This window comes from Pseudophryne corroboree, chromosome 7 (assembly GCF_028390025.1).
Source record: "Pseudophryne corroboree isolate aPseCor3 chromosome 7, aPseCor3.hap2, whole genome shotgun sequence".
Taxonomy (NCBI): domain Eukaryota; kingdom Metazoa; phylum Chordata; class Amphibia; order Anura; family Myobatrachidae; genus Pseudophryne; species Pseudophryne corroboree.
Window position 1 is genome coordinate 115,703,491 of NC_086450.1, and position 20,084 is coordinate 115,723,574.

Consider the following 20,084-nt stretch of genomic DNA (forward strand, 5'->3'; position numbering starts at 1 on the left):
AGGGTGAAGATGAGGTGGACATCTTGCCTCTGTAGAGCCAGTTTGTGCAAGGAGAGATTAATTGCTTCTTTTTTGGGGGGGGTCCAAACCAACCCGTCATATCAGTCACAGTCGTGTGGCAGACCCTGTCACTGAAATGATGGGTTGGTTAAAGTGTGCATGTCCTGTTTTGTTTATACAACATAAGGGTGGGTGGGAGGGCCCAAGGACAATTCCATCTTGCACCTCTTTTTTCTTTTCTTTTTCTTTGCATCATGTGCTGATTGGGGAGGGTTTTTTGGAAGGGACATCCTGCGTGACACTGCAGTGCCACTCCTAGATGGGCCCGGTGTTTGTGTCGGCCACTAGGGTCGCTAATCTTACTCACACAGTCAGCTACCTCATTGCGCCTCTTTTTTTCTTTGCGTCATGTGCTGTTTGGGGAGGGTTTTTTGGAAGGGACATCCTGCGTGACACTGCAGTGCCACTCCTAGATGGGCCCGGTGTTTGTGTCGGCCACTAGGGTCGCTAATCTTACTCACACAGCTACCTCATTGCGCCTCTTTTTTTCTTTGCGTCATGTGCTGTTTGGGGAGGGTTTTTTGGAAGGGACATCCTGCGTGACACTGCAGTGCCACTCCTAGATGGGCCCGGTGTTTGTGTCGGCCACTAGGGTCGCTAATCTTACTCACACAGCTACCTCATTGCGCCTCTTTTTTTCTTTGCGTCATGTGCTGTTTGGGGAGGGTTTTTTGGAAGGGACATCCTGCGTGACACTGCAGTGCCACTCCTAGATGGGCCCGGTGTTTGTGTCGGCCACTAGGGTCGCTAATCTTACTCACACAGCTACCTCATTGCGCCTCTTTTTTTCTTTGCGTCATGTGCTGTTTGGGGAGGGTTTTTTGGAAGGGACATCCTGCGTGACACTGCAGTGCCACTCCTAGATGGGCCCGGTGTTTGTGTCGGCCACTAGGGTCGCTAATCTTACTCACACAGCTACCTCATTGCGCCTCTTTTTTTCTTTGCGTCATGTGCTGTTTGGGGAGGGTTTTTTGGAAGGGACATCCTGCGTGACACTGCAGTGCCACTCCTAGATGGGCCCGGTGTTTGTGTCGGCCACTAGGGTCGCTAATCTTACTCACACAGCTACCTCATTGCGCCTCTTTTTTTCTTTGCGTCATGTGCTGTTTGGGGAGGGTTTTTTGGAAGGGACATCCTGCGTGACACTGCAGTGCCACTCCTAGATGGGCCCGGTGTTTGTGTCGGCCACTAGGGTCGCTAATCTTACTCACACAGCTACCTCATTGCGCCTCTTTTTTTCTTTGCGTCATGTGCTGTTTGGGGAGGGTTTTTTGGAAGGGACATCCTGCGTGACACTGCAGTGCCACTCCTAGATGGGCCCGGTGTTTGTGTCGGCCACTAGGGTCGCTAATCTTACTCACACAGCTACCTCATTGCGCCTCTTTTTTTCTTTGCGTCATGTGCTGTTTGGGGAGGGTTTTTTGGAAGGGACATCCTGCGTGACACTGCAGTGCCACTCCTAGATGGGCCCGGTGTTTGTGTCGGCCACTAGGGTCGCTTATCTTACTCACACAGCGACCTCGGTGCAAATTTTAGGACTAAAAATAATATTGTGAGGTGTGAGGTATTCAGAATAGACTGAAAATGAGTGTAAATTATGGTTTTTGAGGTTAATAATACTTTGGGATCAAAATGACCCCCAAATTCTATGATTTAAGCTGTTTTTTAGTGTTTTTTGAAAAAAACACCCGAATCCAAAACACACCCGAATCCGACAAAAAAAATTTGGTGAGGTTTTGCCAAAACGCGTTCGAACCCAAAACACGGCCGCGGAACCGAACCCAAAACCAAAACACAAAACCCGAAAAATTTCAGGCGCTCATCTCTAGCTAGGACCTGGTCACTACTGACCTTACTCGAGGCTGAGACTTTCTGAACCCCACCTGGGGCAGTGGTCCTCGGAACCCCACCCGGGGCAGTGGCCCTCGGGAACCCCACCCGGGGCAGTGGCCCTCGGGAACCCCACCCGGGGCAGTGGCCCTCGGGAACCCCACCCGGGGCAGTGGCCCTCGGGAACCCCGCTGGGGTCAGCACCTCGGATTCTTTTACTGGGACCGGACCATCAGCCTCCCTCTCTGGGACCGGACCGTCGGCCTCCCTCTCTGGGGCCGGGCCGTCAGCCTCCCTCTCTGAGACCGGGCCGTCAGCCTCCCTCTCTGGGACCGGGCCGTCAGCCTCCCTCTCTGGGACCGGGCCGTCAGCCTCCCTCTCCGGGACCGGGCCGTCAGCCTCCCTCTCCGGGACCGGGCCATCAGCCTCCCTCTCTGAGATGATAATTATCGAAACTTCTCCCGGGACTATGACCTCCGGGACTTTTGCTGAAGCTATAACCTTCAGAACCTCCACTAACGCTATGCCTCTTGAGTCCTTTCCTGGGGAAGTGACCTCTAGACCCTTCTCTGGGGCTGTGTCTCTCGAGAACCCACTTGGGGATATTACTTCAAAGATCCCTTCTGGGGTTTTGCTTCTCGAGTTCCCTTCTAGAACTATGGTTTTAGACACCTTTTCTGGGGTTGCGCTTTTCAAGTCCCTACCTGGGGTAACAGCTTCTGAGACCCCTTCTGGTATTGACACCTGAGCTATTATATCTAATGTCCCTCTATGACCCAGAGCATCGGGTACTGCTCCAGGACTCTGGGCATCGGGTACCGCTCCAGGACTCTGGGCATCGGGTACCGCTCCAGGACTCTGGGTATCGGGTACCGCTTCGGGACCCCGGGCATCCACTACCGGGGTTTGTAACTCTGATTCAACAGGAAAATCAAGAGAGGAGAGAAACATTCTTCTTTGGTTCCTGAATCTATAATAGGGCTCCCTAGCCCAAGGACCCCAATTATAGGACAGAGTGCTTTTTAGTGTGGGTTTTGTGACAAGTACTTCTGCCACAGTGGAGACAGGAGTAGGTCTTAAATCCTGACTCAACTTGGCCAGAGGGTAGGACTTGTCGCCACACTTTGGCTTGCGCAACTCACAGATCTGCAGATAGTGGCCTAAACCCCCACAATATAGACATAAGTTTAAGTTTCTGCGACGCAGACGCTCCTCTTCTGAGAGCCTGGGCCGCGGAAAACTTTTAAACCTTTTCTCTTCAATTAAACCTGAGGATTCTCTTGTCACCAAGAACAGGAGTATTTTTAGAGGATGAACTCTCAACAACTTCTGGCAAAATAAGCAAAATTTTGGTCAGAAGGTTCTGCAGTTGCTTTAAGGATTGCTGCAAAACTTCCAGCCGCTCAGGTTTCAAAGCACTGAAAGCAGAGTCCAGGGCTGAGAGAGACGCCTGCAGGGCTTGAATAGTAGGCATAGGAGGATTTCAAACTAGACAAGACAAGATAAGATTCTAGACAAGATTCTAGACAAGACTGGATTCTGGACTGGATTCTAGACAGGACTGGATTCTGGACTGGATTCCAGACAGGACTGGATTCTGGACTGGATTCTAGACAGGACTGGACTGGGCCAAAAAAGAAAAAACTACTATTTAGCTTTGTTCCTTTTTTGTTGTATGGCCGGTGATAATGTTACGTTCACTGTACTTGGTACTCCTGGAACTGGGCGGATGAGCCCCAAGTACAGGAACATAAAGCTGCAATAGATACGGAGCTCAGCAGCAACCCCTACGGAAACCTGACTCCGTTGTCTCACCCTCGTTGTTAGCCTACGCCTGCGTGACTATGGTTTCTTGGGCCCACGGCAGCCGCGTTTGAAGGGCGGATTATGTCTGCCCAACTCAGATGCCTCCCGGTCTTAGTTGGAGACAAGGCGTAAACTGAGACGGGGTGATGACAAGGGGAACCTCTAACTAAAGACAGAAATACAGAGTTAGGGGCGCTACTGAACTTAAATAAAGTATGTGTGGCACAGCTGCCAGGATAAACAACAACAAAGGAAATGCTGCCCACACGCCGACACAATACTGTTGTGTACCGGCGGTGACAGCATATGCAGAACCCTCTGCAAAACACCAGTAACTAGAAACTAAAGAATACAGCAGCCATGGCCGACGGACGCGGCAAAGCCGCTACTCACGGAACCGGTACAAATACTGGCAAACGGACAGGAACCCCCAATGTAGCTGACACAGGCTCTCAGGACCAGAGGACAGGCAGAGTTCCAACGACTGAGCAGTGGACACCAAGGAACAGGATACCGAATCAGGATCAGGAATAGACAAAGCCACTGGACTTCAGGACAGGAACGCTTCAAGGCAAGAAGCTGGATCAGACACTGGGTCAGACACTGGATCAGACACTGGATCAGACACTGGATCAAGGCTGGAAGCAGCTAGACAGAAACTGCTAGACAGAAGCTCAGAAACTGGACAGGAACTATCACCGGCATCTGTGAAATGCACTGAGACAGAATATAACAGGCAGCCCTCCAATAGCTGCAGAGAACCTAATTAATTATGTTGTGCAGCTGCCCTGCTGCACAACTGAGAGGTGCAATTAACAGACAGGTGAGGCTGAACACATGGGAACAGGCTGCAATTACACAGACTCACCACAGGCAGCAAACAAGAGTATTCTAAACCAGAGCAAAGGGAAATCCTGGCCTGCAAGAGAACTAACACATAAAATACATAAACGGAAAACAGGAATGAACCACTACCTGTGGTTCATAACAACTACTGTGTGGCATAACGTGAATAAGGAGCACTACTTTATGATATGACGTGAATTGTGGGAATTACTGTGTGGCATAATGTGAATAATAGGAACTGCTATGTGGCATAATGTGAATATGTGGCACTACTGTGGCATAACATTAATAAGAGGCACAACTGTGTGACATGATATGACTAATTGGCACTACTGTGTGGTGTAATGTGAATAAAAAGCACAACTGTGTGGTATAATGTGAATAAGGAACACTACTGTGTGATGTAAATGAATAAGGGGCACTACTGTCTGGCATAATTTGAATAAGGGGCACTAATGTGTGTCATGATGAGAATTGTGGGCACTGCTGTGTGGTGTATTGATAATAAGGGGTACTAATGTGTGGTGTAATGTGAATTAGGGGCATTATTATGTGACATGTGGTCCCTATTGGTGGCATTAAATTACAGAATATAATGTAACATTGCTTATATTAATGATATATTATTTTATTAGTGGAAACACTTTAGCAGGCTGGAATATATCTTCTGTAGCTCTCCATACCCCAGTTTGATACTGTCTCTAATGTTTATATTTACCTTTAATTTTCTCCCACATGCTGGACACCCCGTCCCCCAGTCCCTGACACACTTGGAGGAGGGGGCACCGTAGCACACACATGTTCTGGGCACTGCCGAAACACGCATGTTATGGGTACCATGGCTGCATGCTACACTATCCGTATAAATGCTTAATTACATAAATTAATATGGCGGAAAGGTCTGTTTTTGGGAAAATAATGCCAGGTTGTTGATCATGCACGCCTATACTTAGCATGCTACAGAATCACTTACGTGAACTCTAACCTGGTTACCAAACTTATCTTTAATCTAATTTGTAGCTAATCAATGACAGCAATGTTTCTTGTCCTACGGAATGCCACGCTAAGAAGCAGTGATTACATGAATAAGAACTATAGTATGCTCCTTCTCATATACAGATATGGATATTCATCTTACGTAAAAAGAAACTTTATAAAAAAAAATGTGATTTCAATGCCAATATGAGAATCAATGCAATATATGAGTATCAGATTTGCAAAGTCAGCAGTTGTCAGTAATGTTATTTTGCATAAGTGCTAGGAATAGGACAGGATGCTTGGTTTCACTGAGAGTACATAAAAATTTTAAAAACTGCAATACACAGTAAATGTCAGGATAGTGTAGATAAGAAGTACTGAAATCAGGACCTGATTCAAATTTGTACACAAACAAACCTGATTGCTAGCGTACAAATACAATGGTTAGTGGTCTGCAGGGCCGGACTGGCCATCTGGCACTTCTGGCAAATGCCAGAAGGGCCGATGGCCACGTGGGCCGGTCCAGCGGTCACTGAGACGCGCTGCCGCTCAGTCCGGCGGCAGCGCGTCTCAGCTGTCAGGATTGGAGAGCTGTGAGGGACGGGGTGAGAGCGCCGGGCGCCCGCCAGCATGGCTGTGTCTGGCGCGGCGCGTATAACGGACTTCAAAGCAGCCGCCGGTTCGTGAGCCAATCAGAGCTCGCGGACCGGCAGCCAATCAGAAGCCGCCGGTCCGCGAGCTCTGATTGGCTCACGAACCGGCGGCTGGTTTGAACGCTATACGCTACCGCGCCAGACACAGCCGCGCTGACGGGCGCCCGGCACTCTCACCCCCATCCCTCACAGCCCGGAGGAGGAGGAGCAGCAGCAGCAGTGCAGCAGCGGTAAGCAGCTGCAGCACTGGCTGCTGTGGGGGCAATTGTATACCTGGCACTGTGGGGGCAATTGGCTGGCACTGTGGGGCAATTGTATACCTGGCACTGTGGGGGCAATTGGCTTGCACTGTGGGGCATTTGTATACCTGGCACTGTGGGGGCAATTGTTTACCTGGCACTGTGGGGGCATCTGTATACATGGCACTGTGGGGGCATCTGTATACCTTGCACTGTGGGGGCATCTGTATACCTGGCACTGTGGGGACATTTGTATACCTTGCACTGTGGGGGCATTTGTATACCTGACACTGTGGGGGCAATTGGCTGGCACTGTGGGGCATTTGTATACCTGGCACTGTGGGGGCAATTGTTTACCTGTCACTGCACTATCGGGGGCATATAATGTAAATTTCGGCTCATACCGGGTGCTGTAATGTGAATTTTGGCTCATACTGTGTGGTATAATGTGAAAGGGGCAGCAGTACTAGATAGTATAAGGGGTCCTACTATTGTGGTGCATAATGCGTACAAGGGGTGTATGGTGTGGTAAACTACACTGAAGGCCACGCCCCCTTTGAGTGGCCACGCCCCTTTGGCGCACGCTTACTTACAAACCTCACATTTCCATACCCCCACTTCAAAATTTCCACTTCAACCACTGGTTGTGTATATTTTAATAGAGAATGATGTACGCCTGTATGTTGTTAGAATATTAATTATATTTGTAAGAACATAGACTAATAAGTGGGAGGAGTCAGGAATAGTAAGGGGAGGAGTCACAGAGGTGGGCCTGTGTGCTTCAAAAATGCCAGGGCCTATTTTTAGTCCCAGTCCGGCCCTGGTGGTCTGCATATGTTTGCATCTGATATCGTTTGTAGCTGCCCCTACAACTCTTCAAGCGTTCCCTGCAGACTCACCTACTTCCCCATAGCATACCTCACAACATTTGAACTCGACGAAGAAGGACTTCTTGCACCTGAAAATGGGTGTGGTCTAAGGGAAAGGGCGTGGCTTCATGACAGTGCCACGATTGACAGCCATGACCCCGTTGTTGTCAGTGAGGGGGCATGCCCAGCACTCTGTGAGCTGCTGGCATGCCCCCAGTCCCCCTGTCTCCACTGAATAGATGCTGTGCGCACAGTGTCTACTCTCCGTTGCTCTGCTAAGCAGAGCAGCAGTGACAGGAGCCTCCCAACTGCCCCACACCCCACCGCGGGACACTGCGCCCCGCAGGTGGGAGAGCGGGACAGTCCAAAAAAAAGGTACTGTCCCACGAAAATCGGGACAGTTGGGAGGTATGCCATAGATTGTAAGCTTGCAAGCAGGGACTTCTTACCTCTATGGGGTGTATTCAATAACTGTCGGAAGCTGCCGTCTTGTCGGAAAGACGGCAGCTTCCGACAGAAACAGGTCGGAAGGGGTTCCGAACCTATTCAATAGGGGCTGACTTGTCAGAAAGGGAGACCTGTCTCCTTGCAGCGCCTCCCCCCACCGCTGCAGACATGTCCCCCCCGCAGCCAGCTCTCTTCACCAGCCGCTGATCTCTGCTCCCCCTGCGGCCCGCAGGTACCTCTTTCCCTGCAACGCCTCCACCCACCACCCCAGACTTGTCCCCCCACAGCCAGCTCCGGCCGACGATCTCTTCTCCCCCCGCTGCCCAGCTTACCTCCGCAGCTGTCCCGCTCACGGACGCCGCCATCTGCACTCCTGGCCGCTGTTGTCAGCGCATCCGTAGCCACTGACAGCAGCGGCAGGACAGGACCCTGTGTACGGCCAAATCCGACAGTCGAATTTGGCCGTCCATTGAATAGGGTTTGTCGGATCCATTCCGACAACTGCATGTCGGAATGGATCCGACTCTTATTGAATATACCCCTATGTCTGTCTGTTATTAATCAGTTTGTTCTATTACTGTCTGTTTCCAATTATAAAGTTGCAATTGAATAGGCCAGTGCTATATTAGTAACTGTTAAGAAATAAATAAATAAAAAGATGCACATGCAAACTAAAACAAGAAAGAGCAAGCCGCATCCAAATAATTAGCATTTATGTCTAACTCTAAATTAGATCCATCTTACTTCAATGCAGCATGCGGAATCGCGGCATGCTGCATTGCATGGCAGGATGTGACTGTTTGTAGCCAGCGATCGCACCATTAAATTCCATTAGGAATTAATGGTACGTTCGCCGTTGTGAATATTGATAGCACTGCATGCCTTGCAGTAAGCCATGTTGCAGCACTTCTGCATGTGTGTGTCAGGTCCGTGACGGGGGGGGTAATTAGGGTGCTTTCATTCCAGGCCCCAAGAATCAGAGGGGCCCCGTGGTCCAGAGAGACAGAAAACGGGGCCTCATGACCTAAATGGAATATACAAACTGAGTGTGCCGGACGAATATTCATCATTACTGAAGTAAGCAAAAAAACGCGAAACAGGCGAGGGTAGCGCCACCAGTCACAGTGACAGTATGCTCAACCCTCCCCTGGCCCTCGTCACATGTTCTGTGCTGCGATGACGTCATTAGGCTGTGTCCACGGTGCCGGCTCTTCCCTTCTTTTCCAGCCACAACGACCATCTAGGAAGAGCAGGGCTGCCCAAGGACGGAGGCATACAGAAACAGCAGACTGCATCATCAGAGAGACAGTGTGGTGTTAGTGTCATTTTACTGTTTTATTCTCATGAACTCTCTCTCCTTTTCCCTGTCTTTCCCTCTCTTCCTTCTCTCTCACCCCTCTCTCTCTCTTTCTCTCTCTTAATCCCTTTCTCCCTCTCTCTCTCTTTGTCTCCCTTTCTTTCTCCTTCTCTCTCTCACCCTTCCAAATTATTTAGTTTATTTCAGTTCAGTCAATTTTTTGGTATGGGTATTGTCACTTTTGCATTTGTTTCAAGTGTATGTAATCTTATGCTTGTACATTGGGGGTCATTCCGAGTTGTTCGCTCGCAAGCGGATTTTAGCAGATTTGCTCATGCTAAGCCGCCGCCTACTGGGAGTGAATCTTAGCATCTTAAAATTGCGAACGATGTATTCGCAATATTGCGATTACACACCTCGTAGCAGTTTCTGAGTAGCTCCAGACTTACTCGGCATCTGCGATCATTTCAGTGCTTGTCGTTCCTGGTTTGACGTCACAAACACACCCAGCGTTCGGCCAGACACTCCTCCGTTTCTCCGGCCACTCCTGCGTTTTTTCCGGAAACGGTAGCGTTTTTCCCCACATGCCCATAAAACGGCCTGTTTCCGCCCAGTAACACCCATTTCCTGTCAATCACATTACGATCGCCAGAACGATGAAAATGCCGTGAGTAAAATTCCTAACTGCATAGCAAATTTACTTGGCGCAGTCGCAGTGCGGACATTGCGCATGCGCATTAAGCGGAAAATCGCTGCGATGCGAAGATTTTTACCGAGCGAACAACTCGGAATGACCCCCATTGTTGTTTGTATGTTTTTGTGCACTACTGTGTTCAATTATTATATTAATGCCATGGTTTCTGTGTCCATGTATTGCAGACGTGAATCAGTGAGCATGTGATGTCATGACGCATGTTATATATTGGTGACTTCGTAGCCTTGTGGCACATGCAGGGGAGGGATGTGTGGGTTTGGTGGTTGAGGTGGTGGTGTGTATGTGGGGGGAAAGAAGGGGGCCGCAGAGATGTCAGTGTACGAGGCGCCAAGATCTCTGTTGCCGGCCCTGGGTGTCAATGCCTATTTCCCTATAAGCTTGTGAGCAGGGCCTTCCTACTTATATAACTGTCTGTTATTACCCAGTTTTGTATTATCATTGTTGTTTCCAACTGCATCATAAGAAACTGGTAATAAATAAATAATAGTATCCAATGCGTATGTGTACAGTACGTAGTTATAGTATTTCATGACTCATTATATAGCACATTGGTATGGGACTGTATATGGATGTAATACAGATTGATCTTGGGGCTACACCACGTTTTGCATGTTATTACACTGTGCATGCTCAGAAACTAAGCGCATGTAAGAATGAGTGATGCACAGTATGCATTTCAGGAAATCTCCATACTGGGCCTAATTTAAGGTTGATTGCAAAAGCAAAATCTTCCTCTAATGGTCAAAACCATGTGCACTGCAGTGTACATAGGCGTGCGCAGCTTATTTTATTAGGGGGTGCACCGCAGGAGGGGTGTGTCTAACACCGCCTTATGGGCATGTCTATCACTGCCCAGAGACATGTTTAGCACTATTTTACATTCTCTCAGTAAAATCACATGGCTTAATCTAATTTTTCCCTAGTTAGTTCTAATAATAACGTACTGACTGTCTGCTACGGCATAACCCTGAGTCCTAGCTGCACCCTATCGCTGCTTACACTTCCCCAACCTATCCCTGATCCAGTGACGGAACTAGAGAGTGGTGGGCCTAGGTGCATATGCATTCCCTCCCCACACCTTGCACCCCCAAGCACCTACACCCTAATTTTGAGTGGGACATTCTGAAAAGTATGGGAGATGTAGGGAGCTGAACATTTGAGTTTTAATAGAACACAAGTACAGTTTAAAATATACACGTGCCATCAGAGCCACATCTGCCTCTTTCTATGCCATCACACTCTTCCTCCGCAGGACACCAGCATTTGTCATACGTGTCCCCATGCTCACAAGCTACTGACAGTAGTGCCCCTTACTCCCACTACGCCACACAGTACGATCCAAATACACATTATACCACACAGTATGATCCAAATACACATTATGCAACAGAGTATGATCCAAATTCACATTACGCCACAGAGTATGATCCAAATTCACATTATGCCACAGAGTATGATCCAAATATACATTTTGCCACAGAGTATGATCCAAATTCACATTATGCCACAGAGTATGATCCAAATTCACATTATGCCACAGAGTATGAGCCAAAATTCACATTATGCCACACGATATGAGTCGAAATTCATATTATGCCACACGGTATAAGCCAAATTCACATTATGCCCAGAGCCAGCCCTAATCAATTTGATGCCCTAGGCAGATTTTGGCTGGTGCCCCTAGCACCGCCACTACAGATGTAGCCAGCCTCATCTTTGCCGCAGTGCGTAACCATGGGCATACGCATCGCGGCAAGCTGCACTGAACGCTGTGTTGCGAATAGTTGCAGCCAGCATTTGCTCCATAGAAGTCTATGGCATGTGCATGAATATACACGCGTGCATCATAGACTAAGGCACACTAGTCACGCCATCCATGCTGCAATGATGGATGAGCATGGCAACATCTGTAGTTCCGCCTCTGACCCAGCATAGCACCCATCATCCAGCACGACCATGAAGCCTTACCCCGCTGGAGTAGACAGTGGTAGAAGTAAAAGACTGCAGGTCAGGTGGCACCTCGACCACCAAGAGAGAAAGGGGGAGATGGGGGGGGGGGGGAGAGATAGGCAGAGAAAAGGAGGGAGAAAGAGAGGAGGTAAGATGCGGAGAAGGAGAGAGACAGAGGGGCCCATTTATAAAAAAATATTTGTGGCTATGTCCCCGAAAAACACGCGCTTTCAGAAATTAGCCGCAAATATAAGGTTTCCCTGGTATGTATAAAGAAGGGATTGCAGCAGGTATCGGAGATACCTGCTGCGATCCCTCCATTTCCGCCCGCAGCCGCATCAACAATAGGTTTCTATGGGGGATGCAATGCTGCACAATGTATCCCGATATTGTTCCCCGCAGCTACTGCAATATTTGACTGCAATAGCCCATTGTATCCTATGGGCTACAGATCAAAGGAAAGTAGATCCGGCTGGGTTCCCCGAGAATCTTCCGCCAGAAATGCCTCAGTGCATCGCATATTGCAATAGGATCCTGGGTGGTAAGATCCCGCCCAGATCACATTCAATATGTAGTCCATGACAAATGGGCCCCATAGAGAGAGAGAGTAAGGGGGAAAGAGGGAGAGAGAGAGGAGAAAGACATATAGAGGGGGGGGGGGGGGGTGGAGGGAGAGAGAGGGAAAGGTAGAGAGGGAAAAGGAGGAAAAGATAGGGCGAGAGGGTGATGAGAGAGGGGGAGGGAAATATAGGGAGAGAAAGAGAGAGGTTTCATAAGAATGGAAATATAGTAAAAATACACTGATACTTACCACACTGTGCGGGTTTCCGCATGGGTAGGGAGGGTGCCTGCGGCTGCTTTGTGCTTCTTCTGTCATGCTGCGGTTTTAGTCACACCTGTTCCAGCCAGGAACAGTGTTCCTACTGCTCCTCATGGATCATGGGGGTCATTCCGACCCATTCGCACGCTGCACTTTTTCATAGCCGTTCAAACGGGTCAGAACTGCACATGCGCGTGGGCGGCAAAGCGCAGGCGCGTCACTGACTGGCAACGGCCGTCGCCGGGCAGCGACGAGAATTACAAAGAAAGCGTTCACAGCGGCGAACAAAAGATAATTGACAGGAAGAGGCCGCCTGGAGGCGTCCACTGACCGTTTTCAGGGAGTGTCCGTCCAAACGCAGGCGTGCCGGCGTGCCCAGCTGTTTCCAGGGAGGGATCCTGATGTCAGCTCCATCCTGGATGATCGCAGCGGGTGAGCTCTCTGTTTGCAGCCCTGCACAGCGATTCCACCCTCCCCTGTAGGCAGCGACTACCTGATCGCAGCAGTGCAAAAAGTAGCCTGCTAGCATTCAGGTCGGAATGACCCCCCATGTATGCTATAAAACAGGGGGTGGGGTCAGAACATCGGGGCCCCTCAGAACCTTGGGGCCCGTCACGGGTGTACTCTTTGCCCCATGTTGACGAGTCTGCTGACACACACACACCTCTTACCTTCTCCTTCCTGGCCGGGCTCCATGGAATGGCTGCTGACAGAGATCCACCTGCACCAGCAAGAGAAGGCAGGGCTGCAAGTGCACATACTGTAGATCGCTGGGCCCAGGGAAAGTTGGGGGTGTGGCCTAATCGCGGATCCCCATGACCACGCCCACTTTTAGAAAACTCCATCCGAATCAGCAGGAACTGCCCGGCCGGGAGAGGAGGAGCACGGGACCTCAGCGGCAGCGCAGAAGCTCACAGCTGCCCGAGTTAAGCTGAGCCGGCCCTATGCTGGGCAATGGCTCAGCATGCTGTATATCCTCTTGCCCTGCCTGCTGCTGCCGCAGCAGAGGTGGGAAGTCACACAGCCACTCCACTGTGCTGCAGCTGGCGTGGCGTGTGGGGGTGCCGCACATTAGGGGGTGCCTGTGCGCACCAGGCACCCCCCGTGCGCACGCCTATGGCAGTGTAGGGGGGATGGGGGGTGGAGGGCTGGGTAAATGTAATATGTGCAGAGAGAGTTAGATTTGGGTGGGTTATTTGGTTTCTGTGCAGGGTAAATATTGGCTGCTTTATTTTTACACTGCAATTTAGATTTCAGTTTGAACATACCCCACCCAAATCTAAAGGGGGGTACTCACGGAGCGATCGCTGCTTAAAATCTAAGCAATCTTACTAGATTTCTTAGATTTTAAGCAGTGATCACTCCGTGTGTACCCCTCACAGCGATAACGATGCGCAGCCCCGCGCATCGCTATCACTGGTGCTAGATTGGCCAATCTAGCAGGTCGCTGACTTCACCCGCTGGGTGAAATGAGGAAATGAGCGCCCCCCGTCTCCCCCCGCACGCTCAGCACACATCGCGCTGTGCTGAGCGGGGGGAGAGATGTGTGATGAGCGGTTCGCTCAGCACACATCTCTCCCTAATCGGGACGTGAGTACTGGCTTGAACTCTCTCTGCACATGTTATATCTGCTCTGCCACCCCCCACCCCCCCTCCTGCAGTGCACATGGTTTTGCCCATTAGAGGAAGATTTTGCTTTTGCGATCAACCTTGCATTATGCCCATAATCTCTAATACAGGCACAAGTACAGTAAGGGTGCCTTGACACAACTGGAAGTTTCTATACACCTGTTTTTAGATGTATAATTTGCACCAAGTATATGTTACTGCAAGTGTACCTTGATGATGAAGATAGGTATAAAGCCAAGCTTAGAGATTTGGAGAAGGTACACTGCACAGATACATAGAGCTAAGCTCTGCACCAAACATTGGCCCTCATTCCGAGTTGTTCGCTCGGTAAAAATCTTCGCATCGCAGCGATTTTCCGCTTAATGCGCATGCGCAATGTCCGCACTGCGACTGCGCCAAGTAAATTTGCTATGCACTTAGTAATTTTACTCACGGCTTTTTCATCGTTCTGGCGATCGTAATGTGATTGACAGGAAATGGGTGTTACTGGGCGGAAACAGGCCGTTTTATGGGCGTGTGGGGAAAAACGCTACCGTTTCCGGAAAAAACGCAGGAGTGGCCGGAGAAACGGAGGAGTGTCTGGGCGAACGCTGGGAGTGTTTGTGACGTCAAACCAGGAACGACAAGCACTGAACTGATCGCAGATGCCGAGTAAGTCTGAAGCTACTCAGAAACTGCTACGAGGTGTGTAATCGCAATATTGCGAATACTTCGTTCGCAATTTTAAGATGCTAAGATTCACTCCCAGTAGGCGGCGGCTTAGCGTGAGCAACTCTGCTAAAATCGCCTTGCGAGCGAACAACTCGGAATGACCTCCATAGTATCTTTTGCACTCTGGGCTGGTGTAAAGCATCTCAGCATCAACCACCACCAAAACCCACTTCCCAATCCATCAGCTCAAAGTGTGGAGGTGGCATCTTATAAGTTCCACAGCTGCCATCAGCATTAAGTCCAAGATAATTTTATGCTGGGCAGACTCAGTGGCATCCCCAGATCCCGGTGCCCTAGGCAGCTGCCTAAAGCTGCTTAATGGTAGAGCCGGCCCTGCTTGTAAGGGCTGAAATTCATGTGCTGAGGGATTGTCACTCTCACCCTAACTCACTCCCCTGTTCAGCTGCAGTAATATAATTATTACTGTGCTGGAAGGGTATACAGTATATGAGATATATAATAGATAGATATGTTAATGTCAGGAGTTGTAATACTGTCTTGGGGGATGCAGTTAAAATGCCGGCTGTCAGGATCCCGGCATTCAGGATACCGACGCCGAAATCACGACAGCCAACAATGCCACCAGCCGGAATCCCCAGGGCTATTCCAACTCGTTGGTGTCCATGACACCCATAGAGTGGGAATAGATCCTGCGGTGAACACATTTAGCCCGCAGCGTGGCAAGTACAACAAGCCCGCAAGGGAACTCTTAGCGTCAGCCCCGCTGCTGGCATTTTAGCGTGCAGGAAACAGCTGTCAGGACACTGACAGCCGGCATCCCGTTCACCGGGATAACGTCTGTAATCCTGTCTTGATACTAAAGCCTGCCTGGAGCTAAAACACTATACTACTGGGGCCAAAGCTGTATTTTACGTTAATTTGCCTCAGAACAGCAGCATCACATAAGTGCTGATGTGCACAGCTCATATGGGCATGTGGATCATTAGATCGACAGTGTCTAGGTCGACAATGTTTAGGTCGACCACTATAGGTCGACAGGGTTGGAAGGTCGACAGGGTTTCTAGGTCGACATGTCAAAAGGTCAACATGAGAGTTTTTTTGTGTCGTTTTCTTCGTAGAGTGACCGGGAACCCCAATTAGTGCACCGTGTCCCCTCACATGGCTCGCTTCGCTCGCCATGCTTCGGGGAAGGTGCCTGGCTTTGCTCGGCACAGATTACCATTCCAATCGTAGTCCACGTGGATCGTTACGTATGAAAAAGTTTAAAAAAAAGAAAAAATTGTGAAAAACTCACGTCGACCTTTTGACCTGTCGACCTAGTACATGTCGACCTAGAAACCCTGTCGACCTTCCAACCCTGTCGACTTACTGACTGTCGACCTATAGTGGTCGACCTAAACATTGTCGACCTAGACAGTGTCGATCTTCAGACCGGATCCCCTCATATGGAGCTTCTAGGATTTACCACTAGCATTATAGTAGGATTTTTCATTTAGAAACTTATTTTTGTTTTATACTGTATTTGTTTTTTTTGTTTTTTTCTAAATATAAAAGAAAATAGCAAGCATATATATGGCATGCAGGTGTCTTATCTTAAACATCACATTACTGCCTAGTTTAGAGAAATCATTAAAGTATTTTGTTGGCAGCTAAAATTTGTAGAATTGGTGTGTGTATATATATATATATATATATAGATACATATATATATAGATACATATATATAGATATATGTGTGTTGTATAAGTTTGGACTGTGTGCCTTTTTGGGGGTTCTTTTCCTATACACCAAAAATCATTGAGCCAATGGCGAGAATAAATATCTTACACATATCCATATACCAGTTACATACTGTGTACTGTAAATGATTTTAATACCTTCAGTTCTACGTTGAGACAGATTGCCTTTTTAATTCCACTAAGGGCTCAAAGTGCAAGCCATTGTGCGATATAGATGAGTTTATGCTGACATACTGTAACTTTTGCTATATCTCATTATGAAACAAAGTACTTACTCTTTCATATTGATTTGTTTTGGATATGCTTACTAAATGTTTCACCTACATTGGGCCGATTTAATTACCCATGGTGTTTACTGGGCAGGTCAATCTCCTGTAAATAAAACGCCTGTATCTATTTAATTTTTAGTCACTAGTCCCTTGCGGTAATGCTCGTTAGCACATACATTCCTTATTAAGTAAAAAAAAATCTGTGGGTTGCCTCACATGTTAATTGAATCTGCCCATTATCTCAAGCCACAATGGGACATAAATATTCACGGAACCAAAAGGAATTTCTGAAACAAGATTGGACAACCAATGGTTCCCCAGACAGGCCGCCAGGGTTATTATGGCATTTGTAGTATTCAAAAAGCTTAAGAGCTATAGGTTGCCTTTAATAATAGTCCCCTTTTCCTCCTCCCGCAGTCCTTTTTTTGCTACTTACAGTCCTTATTCCTGACGTAAAGGGGTGTGTGGCTTCACATACTGGGTATATGGTATTATTTACTTACTTCTTGTTCATGCTGTCCAGTCCTTTTGTCAGTTTATTTGAAACTTTCTCAAGTCCTTTGGCATAATTTAGCTCTAGGTCAGCCCTGCAATATTAGATATATACTATTAAAGAAGAAAAGATGACATCATAACAACACAGAAAAAGTAAAGTTAAATTATGGAGTGTTCATTCTAACGCCCTGGACCTGATCCGTGAGGAGGACATATTTTCATTTTCAAAATTAAAATATGCCCTCCTTACTGATTAGGTGCAGGGTGCTAGAATGAACTATTAGGAATTTGTTATAATTAAATACATTGTAAAGTTCAATTAATTTAAGTTTACACATTGATGTAAAAATGTGATGGCAGTTTGTATTTATTTAAACTGCTGTTAAATTATTTATTAATACACATCTACTAGAGCAGGCATGTCCAAACTGCTGCCCTCTAGCTGTTGTGAAACTACATATCCCAGCATGCCCTGACACCGTTTTGCTGTCAGAGAATGCTAGAGCTGTGTAAGGGCATGCTGGGATGTGTAGTTTCTCAACAGCTGGAGGGCCGCAGTTTGGACATGCCTGTACTAGAGGATTCCATGTGTTTCAAGCTGCCATAAAGCATGTCGTTAGCTACTGCATGATTTCATTTTAATTAGAATGCAGTCATCATCTAAATTTATGTTACTGTGAAAATATAGTACATTTTGGGGTCTATGTACTAAGTCTTGGAGAGAGATAAAGTACCAGCCAATCAGCTCTTAACTGGCATGCTACAAGCCGTGGTTTCTATGTACTAAGCCTCGGAGAGAAATTAAGTGGAGAGAGATAGTACCAACCAATCAGCTCCTAACTCATTTTAAACATGGCAGTTAGGAGCTGATTGGTTGGTACTTTATCTTTCTCCACTTTATCATTCTCCAAGTCTTAGTGCATAGATCCCTGTGTTTGAAAAATTACAATTAGGAGCTAGTTGGTTGGTACTTTATACTGTATCTGTTCACTTTATCACTCTACAAGATATAGTACCTATGTTCTATAATGTTAGCATCTGACAACTACTTTCAGTAGGATGGTTTGTTAGACTTGCTCATTAATTATTTTTATTTAACATTTTCTTATATATCACAGCAAATTCCGTTGCGCTTTACAATTGGAAACAACAGTGATTGCATGGGTTTCAACAGATTGCAAAGGTTCTTGGTGGGCTATAGGATATGGTCACACAGCAATGTAAGCCAGGGGTCAGGAGGATGTGAAAGGAAAGAAAGAGAAAATATGTGAGGATATGTGTGGACTGTACAGTAAGGATGTAATAGGATAGGAAAGCTTATGAAGGTTATGTGGGTAGATACGGAATTTGATAAGCTTGTCTGAAAAGTTGAGTTTTCAGGGAATGCGTAAAGGTTTGGAGACAAGAGAAGATTTTTATTGTGTGTGGGAGGGCATTCCACAGAGTGGGTGCAGCCCAAAGAAAGTCCTGCAATTATGAATGGGAGCAAATAATGAGTGTCGATAAGAGATGTAGATCTTGTGAAGAGCGGAAAGGTTGGGTTGGGATATATTTTGAGATAAGCGAAGAGATGTGCATAGGAGGTGTAGTTTGTGAAATAGCCTTGTGTGTGAGTAAAAATATTTTATATTGAATATGATAAAAAAAAACAGGTAACTAGAGAGGATCTGCAGACGATGAATGTCTAGCAAGGAAGATCAGCCCCGCAGCTGCATCTAGAATGGATTGTACAGTAGCGGTGAGAGTCTCTTTTTAGCAAGATCAGTGAGAAGACTATTGAAATAATCAATGCGGGAGATAATGAGAGCATAAATTACAGTTTTTGCAGTGCCTGTGCAAGGTATAGTCATATTTTGGATATGTTTTTTAGATGTTTGTAACATAATTTTTAGAAAGATTGAATGTGAGGAACAGTTTAGCGTCAAGTTTAAAACCTAGGGGGTCATTCCGAGTTGTTCGCTCGCAAGCGGATTTTAGCAGATTTGCTCATGCTAAGCCGCCGCCTACTGAGAGTGAATCTTAGCATCTTAAAATTGCGAACGATGTATTCGTAATATTGCGATTACACACCTCGTAGCAGTTTCTGAGTAGCTCCAGACTTACTCGGCATCTGCGATCATTTCAGTGCTTGTCGTTCCTGGTTTGACGTCACAAACACACCCAGCGTTCGCCCAGACACTCCTCCGTTTCTCCGGCCACTCCTGCGTTTTTTCCGGAAACGGTAGCGTTTTTTCCCACACGCCCATAAAACGGCCTGTTTCCGCCCAGTAACACCCATTTCCTGTCAATCACATTACGATCGCCAGAACGATGAAAAAGCTGTGAGTAAAAATCCTAACTGCATAGCAAATTTACTTGGCGCAGTCGCAGTGCGGACATTGCGCATGCGCATTAAGCGGAAAAACGCTGCGATGCGAAGATTTTTACCGAGCGAACAACTCGGAATGACCCCCCTAAGTAGCAAGCTTTGTGGCAGGATTGATTGTTGAGTTCTCAACAGCGATAGAGATATCAGGTTGGTAACTACTATTCTTCTATAAAAATATAATTAATTCTGTTTTGGAAATATTAAGTTTAAGGTGGCGATATAACATCCAAGATGACACAGCAGAAAGATATTCAGTGACATGGACTAATACAGATGGTGACAAATCTGGAGTGGATAGGTACATTTAAGAATCATTCTCGAACAGATTAGAGTGAAATCCAAAAGAGCTGATTAGTTTGCCAAGAGATGTGGTATAGATTGAGAAAAGCAGAGGATGGAAGA

At 47.4% G+C, this 20,084-nt stretch overlaps 1 protein-coding gene and 1 long non-coding RNA gene across 3 annotated transcripts in view; one reads left to right on the plus strand and one right to left on the minus strand.

The window, feature by feature from the left end:
• NOSTRIN (nitric oxide synthase trafficking) overlaps nt 1-20,084 on the minus strand; it is a 261,103-nt gene that overhangs the window by 152,113 nt on the left and 88,906 nt on the right. Inside the window, exon 3 of the mRNA XM_063933578.1 lies at nt 17,323-17,406. Coding sequence (XP_063789648.1) covers nt 17,323-17,406 — 84 coding nt within the window. The remainder of the gene's footprint in view (nt 1-17,322; nt 17,407-20,084) is intronic.
• The window catches only part of LOC134944749 (uncharacterized), a 160,413-nt gene continuing 146,606 nt past the window's right edge, over nt 6,278-20,084 (plus strand). For both annotated transcript variants that reach the window (XR_010181937.1, XR_010181938.1), the window contains exon 1: nt 6,278-6,403. This is a non-coding gene — a long non-coding RNA (uncharacterized LOC134944749). The remainder of the gene's footprint in view (nt 6,404-20,084) is intronic.